Source organism: Panthera tigris, chromosome B4, assembly GCF_018350195.1.
Source record: "Panthera tigris isolate Pti1 chromosome B4, P.tigris_Pti1_mat1.1, whole genome shotgun sequence".
NCBI classification, from domain to species: domain Eukaryota; kingdom Metazoa; phylum Chordata; class Mammalia; order Carnivora; family Felidae; genus Panthera; species Panthera tigris.
This window is the reverse complement of record NC_056666.1, coordinates 137,601,485-137,620,208: the sequence shown is the minus strand read 5'-3', so window position 1 is coordinate 137,620,208 and position 18,724 is coordinate 137,601,485. Positions and strand designations below refer to the sequence as shown.

At 57.0% G+C, this 18,724-nt stretch overlaps 1 protein-coding gene across 1 annotated transcript in view; it reads left to right on the top strand.

The window, feature by feature from the left end:
- CERK (ceramide kinase) overlaps positions 1-18,724 on the top strand; it is a 47,938-nt gene that overhangs the window by 10,534 nt on the left and 18,680 nt on the right. Inside the window, exons 2-4 of the mRNA XM_042993556.1 lie at positions 12,801-12,914; positions 13,240-13,362; positions 18,339-18,464. Of these exons, the coding sequence (XP_042849490.1) occupies positions 12,801-12,914; positions 13,240-13,362; positions 18,339-18,464 (363 nt within the window). The remainder of the gene's footprint in view (positions 1-12,800; positions 12,915-13,239; positions 13,363-18,338; positions 18,465-18,724) is intronic.

Here is an 18,724-nt window from a genome sequence, read left to right as displayed (position 1 = left end):
CCTGGAGTAGAGCCGTTCTGGTCTAGAAGTTTCCTGTCATGCTGTTGTTCTGTCCTTTCTCTCGTCCTCTGGCTTTTGCTGGAGTTTTGTGCCTGTGCCTGTTGGCATCTCCAAGTCGCGGGATTCTTCAACCAGATGTGTGAGGCAGAAGGAAAACCCAGGGAACTCAGCACCATTTCCTTCCCTGGGTCCCTCCCTGGGTCCCTCCCTGGGTCCCTCCCTGGGTCCCACGGTCCCAGAGCCTCCCTTCTTCTCCTACCCTCCAGAGTCCTGCCATCTGTCATACCTGACTCAGGAGGAGGCACGGGGAAAAGGGCACCTAGTCCGTATTCTCAGAAGCACAGTTCCCTGTGCATTTTCTAGAAATACTTTTTCTTGGGGCGCCTGGGTGGCTCAGTCGGTTGAGTGTCCGACTCTTGGTTTTGGCTCAGGTCATGATCCCAGGGCCATGAGTTTGAGCCCCATGTCAAGCTACACGCTGATGGTGCAGAGCCTGCTTGGGATTCTCTCCCCACCCCCCCGCCCCTCTCCCCTGCTTATTCTCTCTCTTTCTCTCTCAAAATAAATAAAGTTTTAAAAAAATACTTTTTCTCTCTGTTCTTTAGAATGCATTATTCCTACTGACCTATGTTCAACTCCCCTGACTTTGCTGTATCCTAACCATTTGGTTACTGAGCCCGTCGGTGGACTTTTTATTTCAGATACTGTACTTTTAATGCTCTATTCTCCATTTGTTTCCTTCAGGTGGTTTCTTTTTCTCTCCCGAGTACTGCTGTCTCTCCGATCATCTCAGCTGTACCTCGCTGAGCAGGGTTGCAAGGGCAAGTTGAGAGTCATTACCCGACCTCCAGCATCCAGGCCACCTCAGCTTGGGCATGCCTTGTCTTCTCCCTGGAGAATGTCGGCATTTCCTGGTTCTTGGTGTGTTGATTAATCTGTATTCCAGACATTTCAATATCCTGTTGTAGGACCGTGAGTCCTGTTAAAATCCTTCAGAGAATTTTCTTGAACGGGTGCTCGGCGAGGTTGGGCTTGGATGCCCAGGGCGTCTGATGCGGTGGGAAGGGTTTCTGCGTCAGTCTGGCGCTCGAGGCCTTTGCCATCCTGCTGGGGAGCCGCGCTGACGTTTGTCACACGGGGGAGGCTGGGGCCCGGTGCTGGGGTGTGTGGCAGCTTGGGTCCCACGGCGCGTCCGTGCTTCCTGCCTGTTCCGCACCTGAGCAGCCAGGCGTGTGTCTGTTCACACCCAGAGCCAGGACACCCTCTCCAGCCCTCTTCTCTGCCCTGCTTGGGCTCCTGTGCCCAGGCGGACAGGTATCATGCTGTCCGCATGCAGCTGGAGACCAGCAGGAGAGGGAGACTCCCGCCCCACACCGCTCGCTCTCCAGGGGCGGCTTCTCTGGCCTTTTGCCCTTGGGGTTCTCAGTGAGTTGTCTTTCTCCCGTCTTGTCCCCAGCTCCTAGTCCTGATCTGTGGGAGACAGAGAGACGGGTTGTGGGCCTCCCCCACCCCTCCAGGACTGGGAGCCTTCACGCTGCTCCGTGCCTCGCGAAACCCTCCCCACAGCCCTCGGGGTGATCTCACTATTGTCCCCGTTGCAGAGACAGCCACTTGCGAGGGTGTGGATCCCAGGGTTGGGGCCCCAACTGGCCTCTGTAGCCGGTGGGGTCGGACACAGCAGGTGCTTGGAGCGGAAATCTGCCGGGTCCTCAGTGGGCAGCTGCTGCCGGGCCCTGAGGCTTCGGTCCTTTGGTCACAGGTTGGGGACGCTCACCCAGGGTTGCCCAGGGTCTGAGGAGTGTAGAGGCCGCACAGGTGTGGACGGGGCCCAGGTCGCAGGGTGGGGGAGAGCCAGGGCCGGAACCCTCGGGGGCTCACTCGGTCCCTCTGGGGACGGGGTGCTGCGGGCTGGCTGGTGTGGGAAAGCTGGGTGCGGGAGGCGGGCTTGGCTTCGGGTCAGAAGAGGGTGAGGAGAGTGGTGGGATCGGGAGGAGGCTGGAGACTGTCAGGGAGGGTTCCTCTGCGAGCATCCACAGGCGTCTGCTGGGTGCCACAGGGGTGGACAGACAGGGTCCCTGCATGTGCGTGGTGCAGGCAGACCGTGACCCCCCAGGCTGGGTCCTGGGACTAGGTTAGGGTGGGTTCAACGGGGGACGGACTCTGTTTAGTCACGATGTGTCCCCAGACACACTCTGGGGGTGCCCGGCTGTCGGTTGAACGTCCGACTTTGACTCAGGTCGCGATCACGTAAAGATCGAAACCTCAGGCCTCTCCTGGTGTGCAGTGAGCGGGCCTGAGGCCTTGAGGTGGGCGGGGGCCCTTGGGTCCCACAGGCCCCGCACATGCAGGCACGCAGTAGGTGCTCACACAGTGTCCGTCCGTCTGTCCCTTCTACCTCCCTCCAGCCTCCCCTGGGCAGGCCACAGCTTGTCCACGCTGGCGAGGTCGTGGTGGAAAATCTCCTCCTTGACACGTATGCTGCGGGAGATGCCCTGTGACGCCCGCAGAGAGGTTGGAAACCGATCGCATTTCTGTATTTCCTCCGTGTGCTTTTTGTCCCCATTAGAAATCCACGTTCCGCTCTTCCGTGGAGGCCACGTAAGCCTGTCCTCTCCCTGCTCTGAGCTGATGCGCAGCTGCCGGTGACGCCACGCAGGGCCGGGGGACAGTCTGTGGTCAGGAGGAGCCTTGCAGAGGTGCCGAGGGCAGGTGCCGAATGGGGGGGAGGGCGACCGCGGTGGGGGCAGAGCCCCCGGAGGTACCCGGGGACCCAGGCCGTGTCTGTAGCCTCGCAGCCAGGCCTCTGGGTCCGTGGTCGTGCGGTCACACCAGCAGGTCACTCCCTGCTGCTTCTTCGTTGCCCGTCTGCCCGGCGGGGGCTGTAATCGTGCCCGCCCCGGGCGGTCGTGGAGGGTCACGCGCTGGAGTGCTCCCGCGGGCCGGAGCTGGCAGGCGGCCGTGCTCTGCAAAACCATCTGGGCCTGCCTCCCCAGGGGCCTCCGTGTGACTGCGCCCTTCCTCCCCGTCACACCCGCACGCTGTCTTCTGGCTCTGGGTGGCCACGCCCGGTCGCTGCAGGGCCCTTCGGTTAGAGGCCCGCCCGAGACGCCGTTTCCCCAGATGCTGCGACACGGAGTGACCCTGGGCGCGAGTTATCTGGAGGTGCCAGCAGGCGCTTTCCCGCTCCCGTTGTCAGACCGAAGCAGACGTTGAGGAATGTCCCGAGGCGCCAGCACACAGGGCACCGGGAAAGCCGCTGTCCCCACTCCCGCGGACTCCCAGGAAGGCCGGTCTTGGCCCTGGTGGAGCGGCGTTCACCCTCCGCCCGCAGGGAGCACCGCGCCATCTGGAAGAGCCGTGCGGGGACAGGACACGTGGAACGGTCGGAGAGAGCGTGCGGGCCCGGATGTGGCCGCAGGAGGGCCAGGGACAGAGTGACCACTCGTCCGCGTGGTATTCTTGGGTCCCCGTGGCAGCTGTGGGCGGACGCCCTGTCCTGGAGCTCAGGTTCCTTCAGCAGACGTGTGCCGAGTGGGTGTCCCAAGGAAGCGTGTTCACGTCGTACACAACCGAGCACGGAGTCGGCACGGGTGCGGCCTGCCCGGACGTCCGGGCCCCGGTCCCCGGGGCGGCCCCTGTTGCTCGGGCTCCCCGGGGTGGGCGTGCGGGGGCTCATGGGCCGTGACTCTTCCCCTGGGCCTCACCACCACCTGCCTCCCTCCCAAGCGCAGGCAGGTTCAGACTTTGCCCCGGGATGGCAGGCCGCTCCCTGGGTGCCGAGAGCAGGTGCAGTGGCTTGCTCTGGCCTGTCCGCCTGCGGCCTCCTGCGCGGGGCCTGGTGTGAGACATGGGGCCGGGGAGCACAGCTCTGCCCTTGATTGTGAACTTGCTTTTGTTCTGGTCCCTCGTCGGCCTCCTGGGGGTCGGCGGGGGCCCTACTGAGTGGGACGCTCCAACTGGCACGACCCTGCCCCATCTGTGTGTGTGTGTGTGTGTGTGTGTGTGTGCATTCACACACATGGGCCACCCTCGTGACACACACAAAGTCCCCCTCCTGTTGGGTGCGAGGCTGCTGTGTGGGCTCCGTTTCGTCTGGGAACTTGGGACGGGAACTTGATTGACAGCAGGCACGGTGTCTCCTCGGGGTCGTGACTGTGGAGCGAATCCAGTCGAGCGGGTTGCGGTGAGCACCGTGAAACAGACAGAACGGACCTGGCAGGGGAGATCACAGAGGGCAGAGCCCTGTCGGCTGTTCCTGGGGGCCCTGCCAGGATGCTACAGGGCTGGCTGTCCCCCGGGCATCGCTTGTGCCGCTTTGGGAATGTGGTGGCCATTCGCTCATCACCCTTAAGGGAGGGTTAACTGCCAGTCAGCACACAGCCACCCTCCCCATGAAGGGAGGCACAGCGGAATCATATCCGCCGTCGGCAAAGCGCCCAGACTTTCAGCCGGGATTTGGTTGCAACATTTCAGGCCATTTTGGAAAAGGACTTTATTGCGTGAGAACATTTTTTTCGGTTTGTAATCATTGTAATATTTGAGCCAGTACCAGTGGCCCTTGAGATGAATTGCTTTTTTATTATTAGAAGATGTCACGATGGACTGAATGCACGAGGCTGGATGTCGGAGTCCGGCCGAGGGCTGACAGGGCAAGTGGGGGGACTTGTGGCAGCCAGCAGGTTCTGGGTCACAGGAGCTGAGGAGACGGATTATTTATGAAATATGCAAAGCCTAACAAAATGACCTACCCTAGTGTAGTATTTACAAGGACGTTCTTACAAATGAAGTGTGAGCCCTTCAGAATTAAAGACGCAAACACAGGTTGCTGTACTTGGCTGCTAAGTTATTGTTTAGCAAAAAGCCGCCTCGCTGACTTCTGAGTGGTTTGTGGCTGTTCACCTGCACCCCTCGTGGCCTGGGTCAGGCCCAGGGGTTGAGGTGGGGGCCCTTCGGGACCCGGTGCGGGCAGGCAGGACTGGCTCAGAGGCCAGCGTTTCGGTGGCTCGTCCCGGGCCTGCTGCTCACCGTCTGTGACCGGGACAAGGGTTAGGGTTAGGGGTTAGGGGGTAGGGGTTAGGGGTTAGGGGTTGGGGTTAGGGTTAGGGTCCTGGGCGAGGCCTCCTGCTGAGTCGTCTGAAAAGCGAGGACCGTATTTACCCTTTGAGTTGTTGTGGGGATTATACGCACGTACCCGTTTAGCACACAACTGCACTCGCAAACCACCAGGCTCACTGCCGTGTTACCAGGCCCCCGGCGTAGAGCCAGTGGGTCCGCGTCCCACAGCGAGACAGCGCCAGGCCCCCGTGAGGGGGTGACCCATGGGGGCACATCGGCAGGCTCGTCCTCAGGGAGCTGTGACCTGGCAGGGCGGCAGAGAGATGACCGCGTATATGCCTTGGTGTGTGCGCACAGCGATCACGGGCAGGGTGTGTGTGCGGACAAGGGAGGGGGCCTCGCTGGGGAGGCGTTTAGGCTGCGAAGTGGGAAACCCTGGGTGAGGCGGGTAGCCGTGTTCGTGGTGGGCGTGTGTATCTCCCCAGCACGCTGGTTAGGGGTTACGCACTCCAGGGCAACCTCGTAAGTTCATTCTGTGCTACTTTGGAATTTGTCATGTTGGGCAAGTGGTAGAATTCATCATCAGTGAAGAAGACCGTAGAGTGAGTGTCCTGTCCCGAGATCGGTGTATAAAATGTTTAATGGCGTAGAATAAAAATACCAAATACGTATTCAAAGCATATGGTTTTCTCTTTCTAATCTGGTTGAAAACGTGCCTCTTCTGTATTTTCCTTTATTTTGAACTTGCTCAGTTTTGACAGCCTTGCACAAGTTGATGCGACTTGACATTTCACTTCCAAGCGTTTGAGGGTGTTGCCAAACTAGACCTTGGTCGCACACCTCCGGAGGACACTGTGCCGATTGGCGGTTTCGCGTCCCGGGTGGGGGAGGACGCAAGGAAGAAAACACTTGTAGCAAAACCCGTGTGTTTCCATCACATCGTGATTTCCTATGGCCGATATTTCTTCTGCTGATTCCTCAAAGCCGGCGCTGCCCTGGGTCCCTTGTCCCACGAACTCGCGGTGACCGTCTGGGTTTAATGACCCGTCACCCACATCTCTCCACTTTACTCTTCAAACACAAATGGCTCTTTCTGTCCTTGGGCTTTTCTCTCTGCAAGTGCTCTCACTGTGGAAGTAACATGTGCCGTTCCATGGAGAGAGAGTCTGTTGTCATTAATAAATAGCATCTCTTTAGTTCTCTGTTTATGATCAACTTTACTGGAACGTCTGTTTCTCAAAATTTGCAATATCTGTAGAGGGTAATAAAACAGTCTGTTTCTCTTGGGATCCAAATCCAGCCTTCTCGAGAGCAGACATAACTGAAACCACATTAGCACCAGGACGGACAGCCAGGGGGCTGGTTTCCAGTGTTCCCCACGGGGGCGCACGGACGCAGAGCCCCTGCCTCGGGGAAGCGGCAGGTGCAGGCGTCTGGAAGGAGCCGGCTGCCGACCGCATGTCAGGTTGCGTGGCGAGTTTTCTGTCTGCTGGCCCAGAAAAGAAAATGGAAGTTTCTTTCTGAAATGTTTCACGCCGACTCAGGATGTGGATTGGGCCACGCCCGTGACGGAATGCAGGTTCTCGGAGCATCACTGACTCATCTGCCAGGTTGGAAACGCCGCTTCAACTGCCAGCTGTTGAGTTGCTGCTGTGGGGCACTGAGGTCAGGTGTCCCCAGGACGCGTCTGTGACATAGATGCGGGTTCCAGCTCAGCGTGCCCCTGGGACAGCGCCTCCTTTGTTTGAAACTTTTTTTTGTCTGGCGGCATAACAATGTATTCTTGGGAAATTCAGTTTGAGGAGACGGGAAAATATTTTCGTGGAAGTTATGTCCAAGCCATCATGAGTGGGTAGGTTTTCTGGATGGTTTTGTGGAACATTCTGTTACCGTCTGAAGCAAGAGGGTGTGAGGTTAGGCAAGGTCAGGAGGCCTGGGGAAGGTTTAGGGCAATTGAGGGGGACAGAGCTGGGCTGGCGGGACCAAGTGACTAAAGCCACAGCGTGTCCACAGAACAAATCGTGTGTCCGTGTGCCAGCCCAGCGTCCCCGGGAGTGGCGAGCGGGCAGACAGGGCCAGAGGTCGGGGGATGAGCAGGCTGTTGTGTCCAGTGTGGCCTCCAGTCCCCCTGCCCCCAGCTGCACACACACACACACACGGCTTGGAGACAGTTCCCACGGGGCCTGGGGAGCCCACGGAAGATTGCGCAGGCAGGCTCTGTTGGCAGGCTGCCAGGAGGTATCCGGTGGCACCCGGACATTTGATCATTCAGTTGTTCTCTCTAATCACGTTAGGGGACCCCCCCCCCCACCATGGCACCGGCCGTGGGAACCATCCCCGAACCGGGGCATGCCGGCTCTCCCGGTGGACCCAGGCGGCTTCCGATTTCTGTGTGGTCTCACCTGAACACGCGAGATGCCGTGGCCCCTGTCGGTGGCTGTGGCCGCCACCCCCCCCCCCCCCACCGGGAGCAGGGTGCAGAGGACCCGTGTGCCCATCGGCCCGGCTGGGTCGCAGCTTTGGCTCCAGTCCTGTTAGAGGGCAGTGCCCACCCAGGTGGACTTCCTTTCCCATCGCAGGCATTTGTAAGCGTCACCAACGAAGAGACCATCTCGGTGTGGTGAGTTAGCCCAGCAGAGGCCTTGTAAAGCAGACCCGTGACGCCGTGGGGTCTCTGCACGGCTCCTTTAGGGTTCGGCTGAGCTCTGGATGAAAATCTCCAGCTCCTGTCGGAGGATCTGTGCTCATTTCCAGCAGCCGTTCTGAGTATGTGCTGCCTCGGCCTCGTGCGGACGCCGGGACGGGAGGCAGGGTGTGGGGAGCGGGCTTTGCCAGGAAGGCGGACGGTGGAGGGGCCCCGACAGCCGCACCCCTGGCCCAGGGTGTTGCATGAACCTGCACGGTGAGCAGCAGGATGTCTGAACACGGTCCTGACCTGGTGGGAGAAGCCGGCGAAGATTCGGACGGGGCGGTGCCTCGGCCACATTTGCGTCTACGCGCCCTCGGGGGCCTGAGGGGCCAGGCAGGGAGCCACCCCGGGGCAGAGAGGAAGTGAGACAAGGGGTCCTGGATGGCTGGGCAGGTGAGCACAAGCATGGGGCACTCTTCACCGACTTGGGGACACAGCAGGGAAGGACGTTCTGGAAAGGGGCAGCACAGTAGAGAAGATAGGTTTAGGCTTCGAAGGTTGTGTGTGAGGCTCCCCTGGGACCTACACACGCACACGTACTTGAGACCCCACGAGGGTCTGTGATGTAGGAGAGCGCTCAGCGGCCCCCGCCTTTCCCCTGTGCTCCCAACACCGGCCCTTGTCCCCTCCTGTATTTCTGTTTAAAGAACAGATTGCTAAGCGCATTGATGCCCCAAGGCACTGGTTCCCTGTCGGTTGATGGTGACCCCAGGAGACACTGGCTCACATCTGGCAATGTTGGGGGCGCCCCTGGCATTCCTGGGTAGAGCCCAGGGATGCTGCTCAGATCCAGCCCAGGACAGCCCGTGAGAAGCCCTGGTCTGGGGAAGTTTTGTGGCTTCCAGAATCTTCTAGTCCTTTGGAGATACCTATCCCAAAAGCATGTTTCACTCAAAAGCTTTTTGTTGTTGTTTTAGTTTATTCATTTATTTTTGAGAGAGAGAGAGAGAGAACACGAGCAGGGGAGGGGCAGAGAGACAAGGAGAGAAAAAATTTAAAGCCGGATCAGCACTGACCGTGCAGAGCCTGACTTGGGGCTGGAACTCACAAACCGTGAGGTTATGACCTGAGCCGAAGTCAGACGTTTAACCAGCTGAGCCACTCAGGCAGCCCCATTCAAAAGTTTTTAAAAGGAGACGTCAGGATGTTACTTTTATAAAGCGAAACGTGACTCCCGTGACCCTCGGCCACTGCTTCCTCTGCAGACAGGGCCACGATCAGCTCGAAGAACTCAGTGATGAGGGGTAAGACCCTGAGGGTGATTCCACCCAGAAAATGCTTGGTGAGTCGGCGAGGAAAGCGCACATCCTGGTCCGGGTCAGGCGGGACTACTGTCCCTGATGGGGGGGGGGCCGCCGCAGGGGGCAGGCCAGGCTGTGGGACGAGCCAGCATGTGCCCTGGGCCCCCGAGTCTTTGTCTCGTGAGTCCTGACGGGGACGTTGCTGCACAGCGACTTGGCCACCAGCCAGGTCCGGTCTGGCCGGGAAATCACCCTTCTTCGAGGCAGGACTCTCATCCTACCTGTCACCTCATCTTGCTGCACACTCTTACAGAAGCCCATTCTTTTCTCTCTGGTCTCACAGGCAGCGGGAGAGTGTGCAAAGCGCAAGTGAACGTTGGAGAAATGGTAGCATCATGTGGAAAATGACAAGTGCCCCAAATTCCCATTAAGCTTTGCAAGACACTCTTCCTGGTGTTACACGTGTGCCGATTTATTGTTGTTCCTGCCCGCGCTTTGCGTGTTCGCGCAACACACGCTTTTGGGCCGGGATGCCCCGCCGGGCCAGCACGTGGAGGCATTTTGCCCTCGGAGGACCACGGTGGTCCCCCTGCTGCCCCCAGGGACTGACCTCGGAGGAGACGGACGGAAGCCGGGTGACATTTTCTGTGTCCTGCAGGGACGTGCTATCCGTTTTCTCAGACTCTTGATGGAGTCCTTCGCCTCCTAACTAGAGATGAAAGTTTTAAAGAACAGAGTCTCCGGCCCGTGGTTCGCACCTGTGCATCGAACTAGAAAAGAAACGGGCCACTGCGTTGAGGGCGTTTCAGTGCAGGTCCTCAGCTGAGCACAGAGGAGGGGACGGGAGCCCTTCTCACCCCTGATCTTACTTAACCTCCTAAATCCCTAGGGGTCTGATGAGGTCATCCTCACTCACGTACGGTCGTGAAACGCCACCAGCTTAAGGTGGTTACTGGCAGGGCCGGGTAGCCAGGCAGAGCCCGTCCTCCGGGTCCACGGCCACAGCCACCAGGCCCTACTTCCTGGGTTCCCACGAGGGGCAGCCTCTAGGCCAGACCCAGTACTCTGTTACTGACAATCCTCAGTGAAGTGTGCAGACAACAGGGTTTGGTTTTGTTTTGTTTTTTAACATGTTATTTAGTTTTGAGAGAGGGGGAGACACAGAGAGAGAGAGAGAGAGAGAATGAGCAGGGGAGGGGCAGACAGAGGGGGACAGAGGATCCCAAGCAGGCTCCATGCTGACAGCAGCGAGCCCGATGCAGAGCTCGAACTCATGAACTGTGACATCATGACCTGAGCTGAAGTCGGATGCTCAACGGTCTGAGCCGCCCAGGCTCCCTGATAACAGGGATTTTTACTTCTCCGTTGGTCTCGGTCCCTCTTTGGAGAAGATGGTTCTGTTTACTCCTCTGTGTCCGTGTGAGAACAATACTCGGGGAAAACAGCGGGTCCTGCTTTCATAGTTCTGTCTTGTTCTCACCCAGGGAACAGGCAACTAGGCTTAATATAGCAGAGGACACGGAGGTTCGTCCCAAAGGCTCCCTTGTGTCCTGTCCCTTGGCCTTTCCCCCACATTTCAGTTACCCAGGAGCAGGCCCACGTCAGACCAGGTCTCCCTTTGCTCAGAGCCCTCTGAGCTCCAGCGCACCCGAGTGAGAGCCCCACCAGCCTCGGAGGCACAAGCTCCTTGTCCCTCAGTGCATCCCTCCGTCCCTCCCCTCCCCTCCCCCTCGGCTCCTGCTTCTCTCCCAGGCCACCTTCTGAGTTGCGCGTCCTGGCCCCATTCCAGTGTCTGTTCAGACCCTGAGCCCTGCCCTGGGCACCCCTGCTCTGCACATCGGCCCCGACGTCAGCAGGCGTGCCCTCTGCCGTCTCCCCTGCACTCTGTAGGAGGGCGGGGTGGGGCCTGCGGCGGGGACCGTACGTGGTGCCCATGGGGTTGTCAGAGCCGAGGTCCTGTCATTGGTGCGTGGGGCGTAGCGGGCTCGTGACCCCGCCTGCGGGACTCGAGAGGCCGGCAGCTGAGCGCGTGGTGGCGTTTGCGACGTCTCGCCCGCCCTCCTGTGGTCCCCCGGGTCTGTGAAACCAATCCGGCAGGATTGGGAATTATTAACGTGTAGACTCCTTTCAGTGGGTTCTCCCGTGAGTCATTTGTAACTTTTACTAATTCACCAGCATGACATGACTGTTGTCTTCATCTGTTGTGCAGTTTCTTAAGTCGGTCAGCCGTTTGTTCGAACGTCAAGAAGCGCGTTAGTCCGAATTACTGTGCGCACTTAGCTTCGTATAGTTTCCTCTCTGCCGTTTCTTACCAGACGGGCCTGAGCGCAGTGACTGTGCGGGGGTGGGGAGGTCCTGATGTTTGTTCTCGGTGGTCTCAGAAGACCGCCGTGTGAGCGTTCGGTCGTGAGTGGTGAGTCCCCGACTCCTCCCTGCGTGGGCCCGGCCTGTCCCCCGTGCAGAGCTGGACCCCAGACACTCCTGTCGTGGGAGATGGGTGCCCGGTGCCGGGCGGGGCGGGGCTGGAAGGCAGGAGGACGTGGAGAGGCAGGCTGTGGGATGAGCAGGGAGGTGTTGCCCTGCCCTGAGCAGATGCCGACCACAGCGGGGGCAGGGGGGAGTGGGGAGGAGAGAGCCACGGCTTCCGGCCAAGGCAGGGTGAACGCAGGGTGCCCTGCAGGGAGGCCGGGGCGACAGGCGTCGCTGAGGGCTGCGACCTGAGCTGCACCCCACTCACCCCCCGTGTCCGGGAGCGGGGCCTGGTGGGCACCTTGAGCCCACGCCGCCCTCTGAGGCCCCACCTCTGGTTCCTCTGCAAGAGTGTCCCTTCCCCGTGGTCCTGGCCACTCTGACCCCACTGGGGACCGGCCCTGCCAGCCCCCCAAGGCTTCTCAAGGGGCCCCAGCCCATCCAGACGCTGCCTTCCCTGGTCTTACACCCCGATCCCTGAGGGCAAGGACTTCACAACGATGTAAAGGTCCTGGGGTGTCAGAGCAGCACCACTCACATGGCTGTTACAGAAATTATAGCGCTTCGGCTAGATTGCAGGTCTCATAGCCACGCTGGGACCAAACCGCAGATGATAACGTTCTTGCTGGTAAATCTTAACAGCAGTTCACGGAGGAGCTTCCGGAACGGAGGCTGTTCAGACCAGGGCCTGCTGTCCTGGGCCTTGGCCTCCCAGTGTCCCAGGCTCTGGTTTCTGTTACCGCCTGCCCTCTCCCCCTGCCCCCTCCCCCACCCCTGCCACCGCTGTGTTCATGTCTGGCTTTCCTGGGCCCTTTACCTAGAGGCGGCCTCTCCCTGGGTTTCCCACGGTGGATAGCATCCGCCGCTGTCCTCTGCAGGCCCACCCAGGGGTCCCCCTCCCGCACCCGATTGGACCCCCCAGGCCTTTCCAGAGCCCCCACCCTTCCCCCGCCTCGGCTTCCCAGGGGCCCTCACCCTCTAGGCACCCCCGGTGTCCTGGCTCCTGCCATGTGCTTCCTCCCTAGTTGGACCTCTGAGCCAGACTAAGGACACTGTGTCTCGAGACTCTTTTCCCGAGTGTAGCACAGTCTCCAGCCGGGGAAGGCAGCGGAGGAAATCATTTGGAAAGTTGGCGGTCTCCATTCTGTTGGGTGAACCACCCCACTCTCTGGTAACGTCGACCCCCGCAGTTAGCGCCGATTCAAAACCTACAATACGATTCTTTTCTTTACTTCTGGATTTCTAATGAGAATGTGAAAGCAGAGCGTTCCCAGCATTTCGGGTTGGACTTCTGTGTTTGTGTGAATTCTGTGCAGTCGTCTGACGTGAGGCTGTGGTCTTTCCAGATGCCTGCTCTGTGCCCGTCTCTGAGATCATCACCGTCGAAGAAACGGACATCCACGGCAGACACTACGGCCGCGGAAAATGGCAGAAGATGGAGAAGCCCTTCGCTTTCACAGGTGATGGAGCGAATCCGTCCCGCGTCTCCGGGGACTGCGCGCAGATGCCCCAAAAGGCCATGGTCTCGTCACTTGCTCGACAAATTCGGTGTTTCTTTGCTTGATCTCGCAGAGACTGCCTTACGCGGTTTTTCCCAAGATCTCCTTTTGATTAATGTCTTGACCAGCTTTGACTTTCTTTGCTTTTTAACACGAGTGAGGAGAACTGAGACATAGGCCGGAAGGCGGGGGCGGCACGGGGACCCTGCCCGGCTGCGAGGCTGCACACGGGGCGCGAGGCTGTGCTCCGTGACCCCCCGACCCTCCGCGCTGTCTGTCTCCGCAGTGCACTGCGTGAAGAGGGCCCGACGTCACCGCTGGAGGTGGGCGCAGGTGACCTTCTGCTGTGCTGAGGAGCCGCTGTGTCACCTGTGGCTGCAGACCCTGCGGGAGCTGCTGGAGAAGCTGAGTATGTGGAGAGAGGCACGGTCGCCGGGGCCCGCGCGGGACCCCGTGATCGTGGCTGCTTCCCTGCCTTTTGCACACCTTCCCGAAACCAAGTGCGCTGCTGAGTTGGGGTGGCTTAAAAACATACCAGTTTTACCAGTTACGGGACCAGCCTGGCACCGGGCGCTGCCCCAAGCATGGCCTTCCCTGACCGGCCGCGAGGTGGCGGGGTGGGGGGGGGGGCGGGGACAGGCCCCTGGGCCCACTGAGCCTCAGGTTCTGTTTCTGGGAAGCGGGGAGGGTGATAGCTACGTTCCCCGTGGATGTGGGGAGTGAGCCAGGGACGTGGGGGCGCCCCTGTGCACACCTGCGCCCCGAGTCTGTCGGTCGCCCCTTGGAACGCGGAAGATGCCAGCTCATCCTCTGTCTGGAGTCCTGTTTGGTTATAATCTTAACACGTCATCCTGTGAGCTCGGTCCAGGCTTCCTTTCACTGTAGAAGAGAAACCGTGTGTGGGTAGGTTTGTTTTCGGTCTTCTTTGATTCATTTGGCATCTGGATCAAAGAAGCGAATTATAATGTGTCGAAGGCCCGCCAGCTGCAGAGACTTGCTCGCTCGAAAAGGTGCCTTTGGTACTCTGCGTTCCGCCATCTAATCCCGCGGGACGTGACCTCCCTTACCTGCCGCCGGGCCGGTGACCCCCGACCTCTCCCCGCATCTCCCAGCACAAGGGCCGTCCCGCTGTGTGAGTCTGCGCGGAAGTTGCCCCCCGTCCGTCTGCCGCCTTGTCCTCCATCTTTCCAGACTCGTCCTCCTCGTCCCCGCTGCCTGCCCCCTTCCTGCTTCCTCTGCTCGCTTTCCTGAGACTCTGAGTCTGTAGACTCGGGCCGATTCTGTAGGTTCAGACCCCAAGAGGAAGTTCGCCGAACCTGCCCCCCATTGGACGGCGGGCGCCTATTTCCCGTGTAACTGGTAGGAAAGCGCACACAGTTGTACGCCCGTCGCAGGCGCTGGTGTGGACAAGAATTCCGGGACTCTGTTACTTCAGCTACTCTGTAACTAACTCTGTGTCCGTCTGTTGTAGTGTTTACTGGAGGTAGTGTAGACGCAGGGAAGCGCCCAGATCCGGAGCGCGTGGCCCAGGAGCTCTCACACACCCGGCGCTCTGAGCAAGTATCCGGCATCCACATCCAGAACACCGCCAGCTCCCGGGGCTCCCTGGGCCCCCTGCAGGCACACACCCCCCCCCCCGCTCCCCCACGGGGTGATCACTGCCTGGCTTCTGAACGACCGGCTTCAGCTGATGAGTCACCGTGCTCTGCAGAGCTCCTGTGTCTGGCTGGCTGGCTCAGTGTCAGTTTGTGAAGCTTCCCCACGCTGTGCGTGCGGTGTCAGCTGCTCGTTCTCTTGATGGCGTGGCCCTCCGTGTCCGACCACTTACTCATCCATTTTACTGTGGCAGGTCGCTGGGAGAGCTGGCTCCCCGGTGTGGGCCGTTGCAGACAATCCTGTGTGTTCTGAACGTTCTGGTGCGTGTCTTGTGTGGACACATGCCTGCGTGTCCGTTGGCCGCGTGCGGGAGTGGAGTTGGTGGTTCGAGTGGCCCCCGGGGCGTATGTGCCACCTCAGTAGACAGCGTCAGACGGCGACACTCCCGCCAGCGGAATATGAGAGTCCTGGTTGCCCCGAGTCTTGCCCACGCCTTAATAATTGTAGCTGTTTGGGTGGGTGTTACGAGTCTTGCGTTACGGGGTTAATTTACGTTTCCCTGATAGCTAAAGAGGCTGAGAAACACGCTCCTGCGTTTCTGGGCCATTCGGAAATCCCCTTTCGTAAGGAGTCTGCTGTTCGGGTCTCTTGTCCACTTTTCTGTTGGCTTATCTGTCTTTTCTTAACGTTACATGGATATTCTTTGTATGTCATGGATCCAAATCTTTTATTCGATTTATGAATTACTGACATCATTTCTCATTCTGTGGCTTGCCTTTTTAGTCCCTTACTGGTGTCTGTTGATGGACAGACATCCTTTTTTTTTTTTTTTTTTCTTTTTTTAAGTAGGCTTCATCCCAGCATGGAGCCCAACATGGGGCTCGAACTCACCAACCGTGAGATCAAGACCCGAGCTGAGATCAGAGTCGGACGGGTAACCAACTGAGCCCCCAGGTGCCCCAGACATCCTTCATTTTAATGTAGATCTATTTATCTTTTTGTTTTGTTTTGCTCTATGGTTAGTTTGGGTCCTATGTGACATCTTTGTCCACTCCAGACCCATGAAGATACTTTCTCCTCAGAACCTTGTTTTACCTTTCACATTTAGACCTAGAATCCACCTAGAATTGATTTGGGTGTGTGGTGTTAGGTGAGCGGTCAGGGTTTACTTAAACACAGATGTCTGCTCGACCCCGTGCCGTTGAGGGAAGGAGCGTCCCTCCCCCCACGCGCCATGAACCGCCATGTTGTTCTCCACGAACTTGGCTCGTGTGTGCAGAACTTGAATGGATTTCCACTTTGTGTCCAGTGACGTTGCTAAGTCCACTTTTTAATAGGTTGATGGTTCTTTTGGAGTTTCTTCAGACGCAATCGTGTCAGCTGTGAGTAATGACCCTTCTCATTCATCCGTCTTGGTTCTCTTTCTCACAGTTTTGCCCTGGTGTGGATCCCAGCGTGGGGAGGGTCGTCTCAGTCCTGTTCTCGGGGCCGTTTTCGACATTTCACTGTCAAGGATGATGTTTCTTAGGTTTTTCATAGATTTTTAAAAAAAAACATATTAAAGGGGGCGCCTGGCTGGCTCAGTCGGCGGAGCGGGCAACTGCTGATCTCGGGGTCATGAGTTTGAGCCCCACGTTGGGTGTAGAGATTTCTTAAAAAGTAAAAATGAAAAAGGAATTAAAAACAGGTAAAAACATATAAAGGACGTTCTTTTCAAATTCCTAGTTTTAGGAGTTTGTTTTTCCTTCAGCCATAACTAACTGATAAATTTGATGAATGCTTTTTCTGCATCTGTTGGGGTGCCTGTGTGGTCGTCTCCTTTTGGAGTCCGTGTGTTAAGTACATTGGTTTCTCTTTGTACAGATGCCTTTGTATTCCTATGAAATCCAACTTGGTCATGACGTGTTACTCTTTTTCGATGTATTTCTGGAGTTGACTTGCTGATGTTTGGTTCAGGATTTCTACGCCTCGGCTGAGGGGAGACATCGACCCATAGCTCCCCTCTGACCACGCCCTTGTCTGGTTTCGCTGTCAGGCATTGGTGGCCCCGTGCGGGGAGCTGGGAGGTGCTCGGTCCTTCTGTGCAAGAGTTTATGTGATTCTGGGGACTATGGTCTTCCCTAAAAACTTGGAAGGATTCACTGGTGAGCCCTCTGGGCCTGGGCTTTCTTTGGGAGGTTTTCATTAATGACTTTGGTTTCTTTATTAAATATCAGACTCGTCAGATTTTTCTATTGCTGCTGCCAGCTTTGGTAAATTGTATTTCAGAAAATTTGTCTATCCAAATTTATAAGTTTATTCATAATCCTTTCACTTTCTCTGTAATATGTGCAGATTCTGGAATAATGTCCCCTTTCTTGCTCTTGGTAATTAATAGTTTATCTCTTCTCCCTTTTTCTTTATCAGCTTTATTAAGGAATACCAATTTCATGAATCTCTTCAAAGAACCAACTTCTGACTTTGTTGATTTTCTCTACTGTGTGTTATCCCCCCCCCCCCCCAGTATTTTATCAGGAAGATTTTCAAGCATACAGAAGGGAAAAATTGTAAGAATTGTACAGTGAATGCACACATATCCAAAGCCTCGATTCTACAGTGGTTAACATGTTGCTGTATCTGCTTTGTCGATGTCTGTGGATCTGTCCAGTAGTTAATAGTGTTCTTCGCTGAGTTTCAGAGTTAAGTGATGGACGTGGGGTGCTTCGCCTTTAAACACTTCAGCGGGCGCCTCACTAATTAGAGATGAACATTTGTTTACAGTTCTGAGCTAGAATTTCCGTACAGCGAGACGGACAGACCGTGAGTTTAAATCCGTGACGTTGACACATACATACAGGTGCCGTGTACCCCACACCCCTCCCTGTGAGACTCACGTCACCCCAGAGTCTTCTGACGATCCTTCCCATCAGCGCAGAGAGGATCACTCTGAATGGAATCGTGTGACAGGGCCTTTCGAGGGCTTCGGGCTCTCCGCGTAATGAGTTAGAGATGTGTCCGTGCTGGTAAATATGCCAGCGGTTTGTGCCTTTTTATGGCCGAGTAGCATTCCATTGTGCAGCTGGACCACTGGTGTGTCGGTCGTCGGTCGACGGGCGTTTGGGATATTTCTGCTCGGGGCTGTTGTGAATGGCCCCGCTGGGAACATCTGTGTGCAGGATTTTGTGGGGACTTAGGTTTTCCGTTTTCTTGGGCATATGTACTTTCTTGCCACGTTGATTGATTTGTTAGTAAAGTTGGGTTTTTAAGTATCACAATCTGTTTGAACTGACCCCAACAGAAATGTGGGAGCTGCTGTAAGAGCACAGGCGTGACCCACGTGGGGAGGTTCTCTGGACGGGACTGGAACCAGGGACCGGGGGGCTGTCTGTGTCTCGCCGTCTGTCCGTCTCCACGGACTACGTGTCAGGCTCTGTCTGTGCCTGTCGGTCTGTCTGTCTCCCCTGGCGCTCTGTTCCGTATATCCGTTTCTTCTTGTTCTCTGCAGACCCACGTTCCTGAACATGAAGCAGGCGAGGCTGCTGCCGCCTTCCGGAATTCTGAGTTCTGGGGGCTTCTGGGAGACCTTGCAGATGTGCACAGCTTCTGCCCGTTCTCACAGGCCGGCCCTTCTCCCTGCTCGTACATGAAGGAGCCCTTCCGTGCTGTTCTTTGACTTAAAAATACTTTCTCCCAGACAGTACTGCTCAGAGTTCTCACACCATCGTGGTTTGATTTTGTTCAGTAACACAGTACTTCGGAGAGAGTATTTGCCACACCCGTTGTGATTTACGTATTGTTGTTGTCTTGTAGCATCCAGACCAAAGCATTTACTGGTGTTTATTAATCCGTTTGGAGGGAAAGGACAAGGCAAGCGGATATATGAAAGGAAAGTGGCCCCACTGTTTACCTTAGCGTCCATCACCACCGAAATAATCGGTAAGGTATAAATTCTCCGTTAAATACGTAGGCGTGTTTGAGAATGATTCTAGACAAGATTTTTATCTCATATGATTATTATATTTATTTATTTTTAATTTCTTTAAATGTTTATTTATTTTTGACAGAGTGCGAGTGAGCATGAGTGGGGGAGGGGCAGAGAGAGAGGGAGGCCCAGAACTCAAAGCAGGCGCCAGGCTCCGAGCCGTCAGCACAGAGCCCAACGTGGGTCTCAAACTCACAGACCATGAGATCATGGC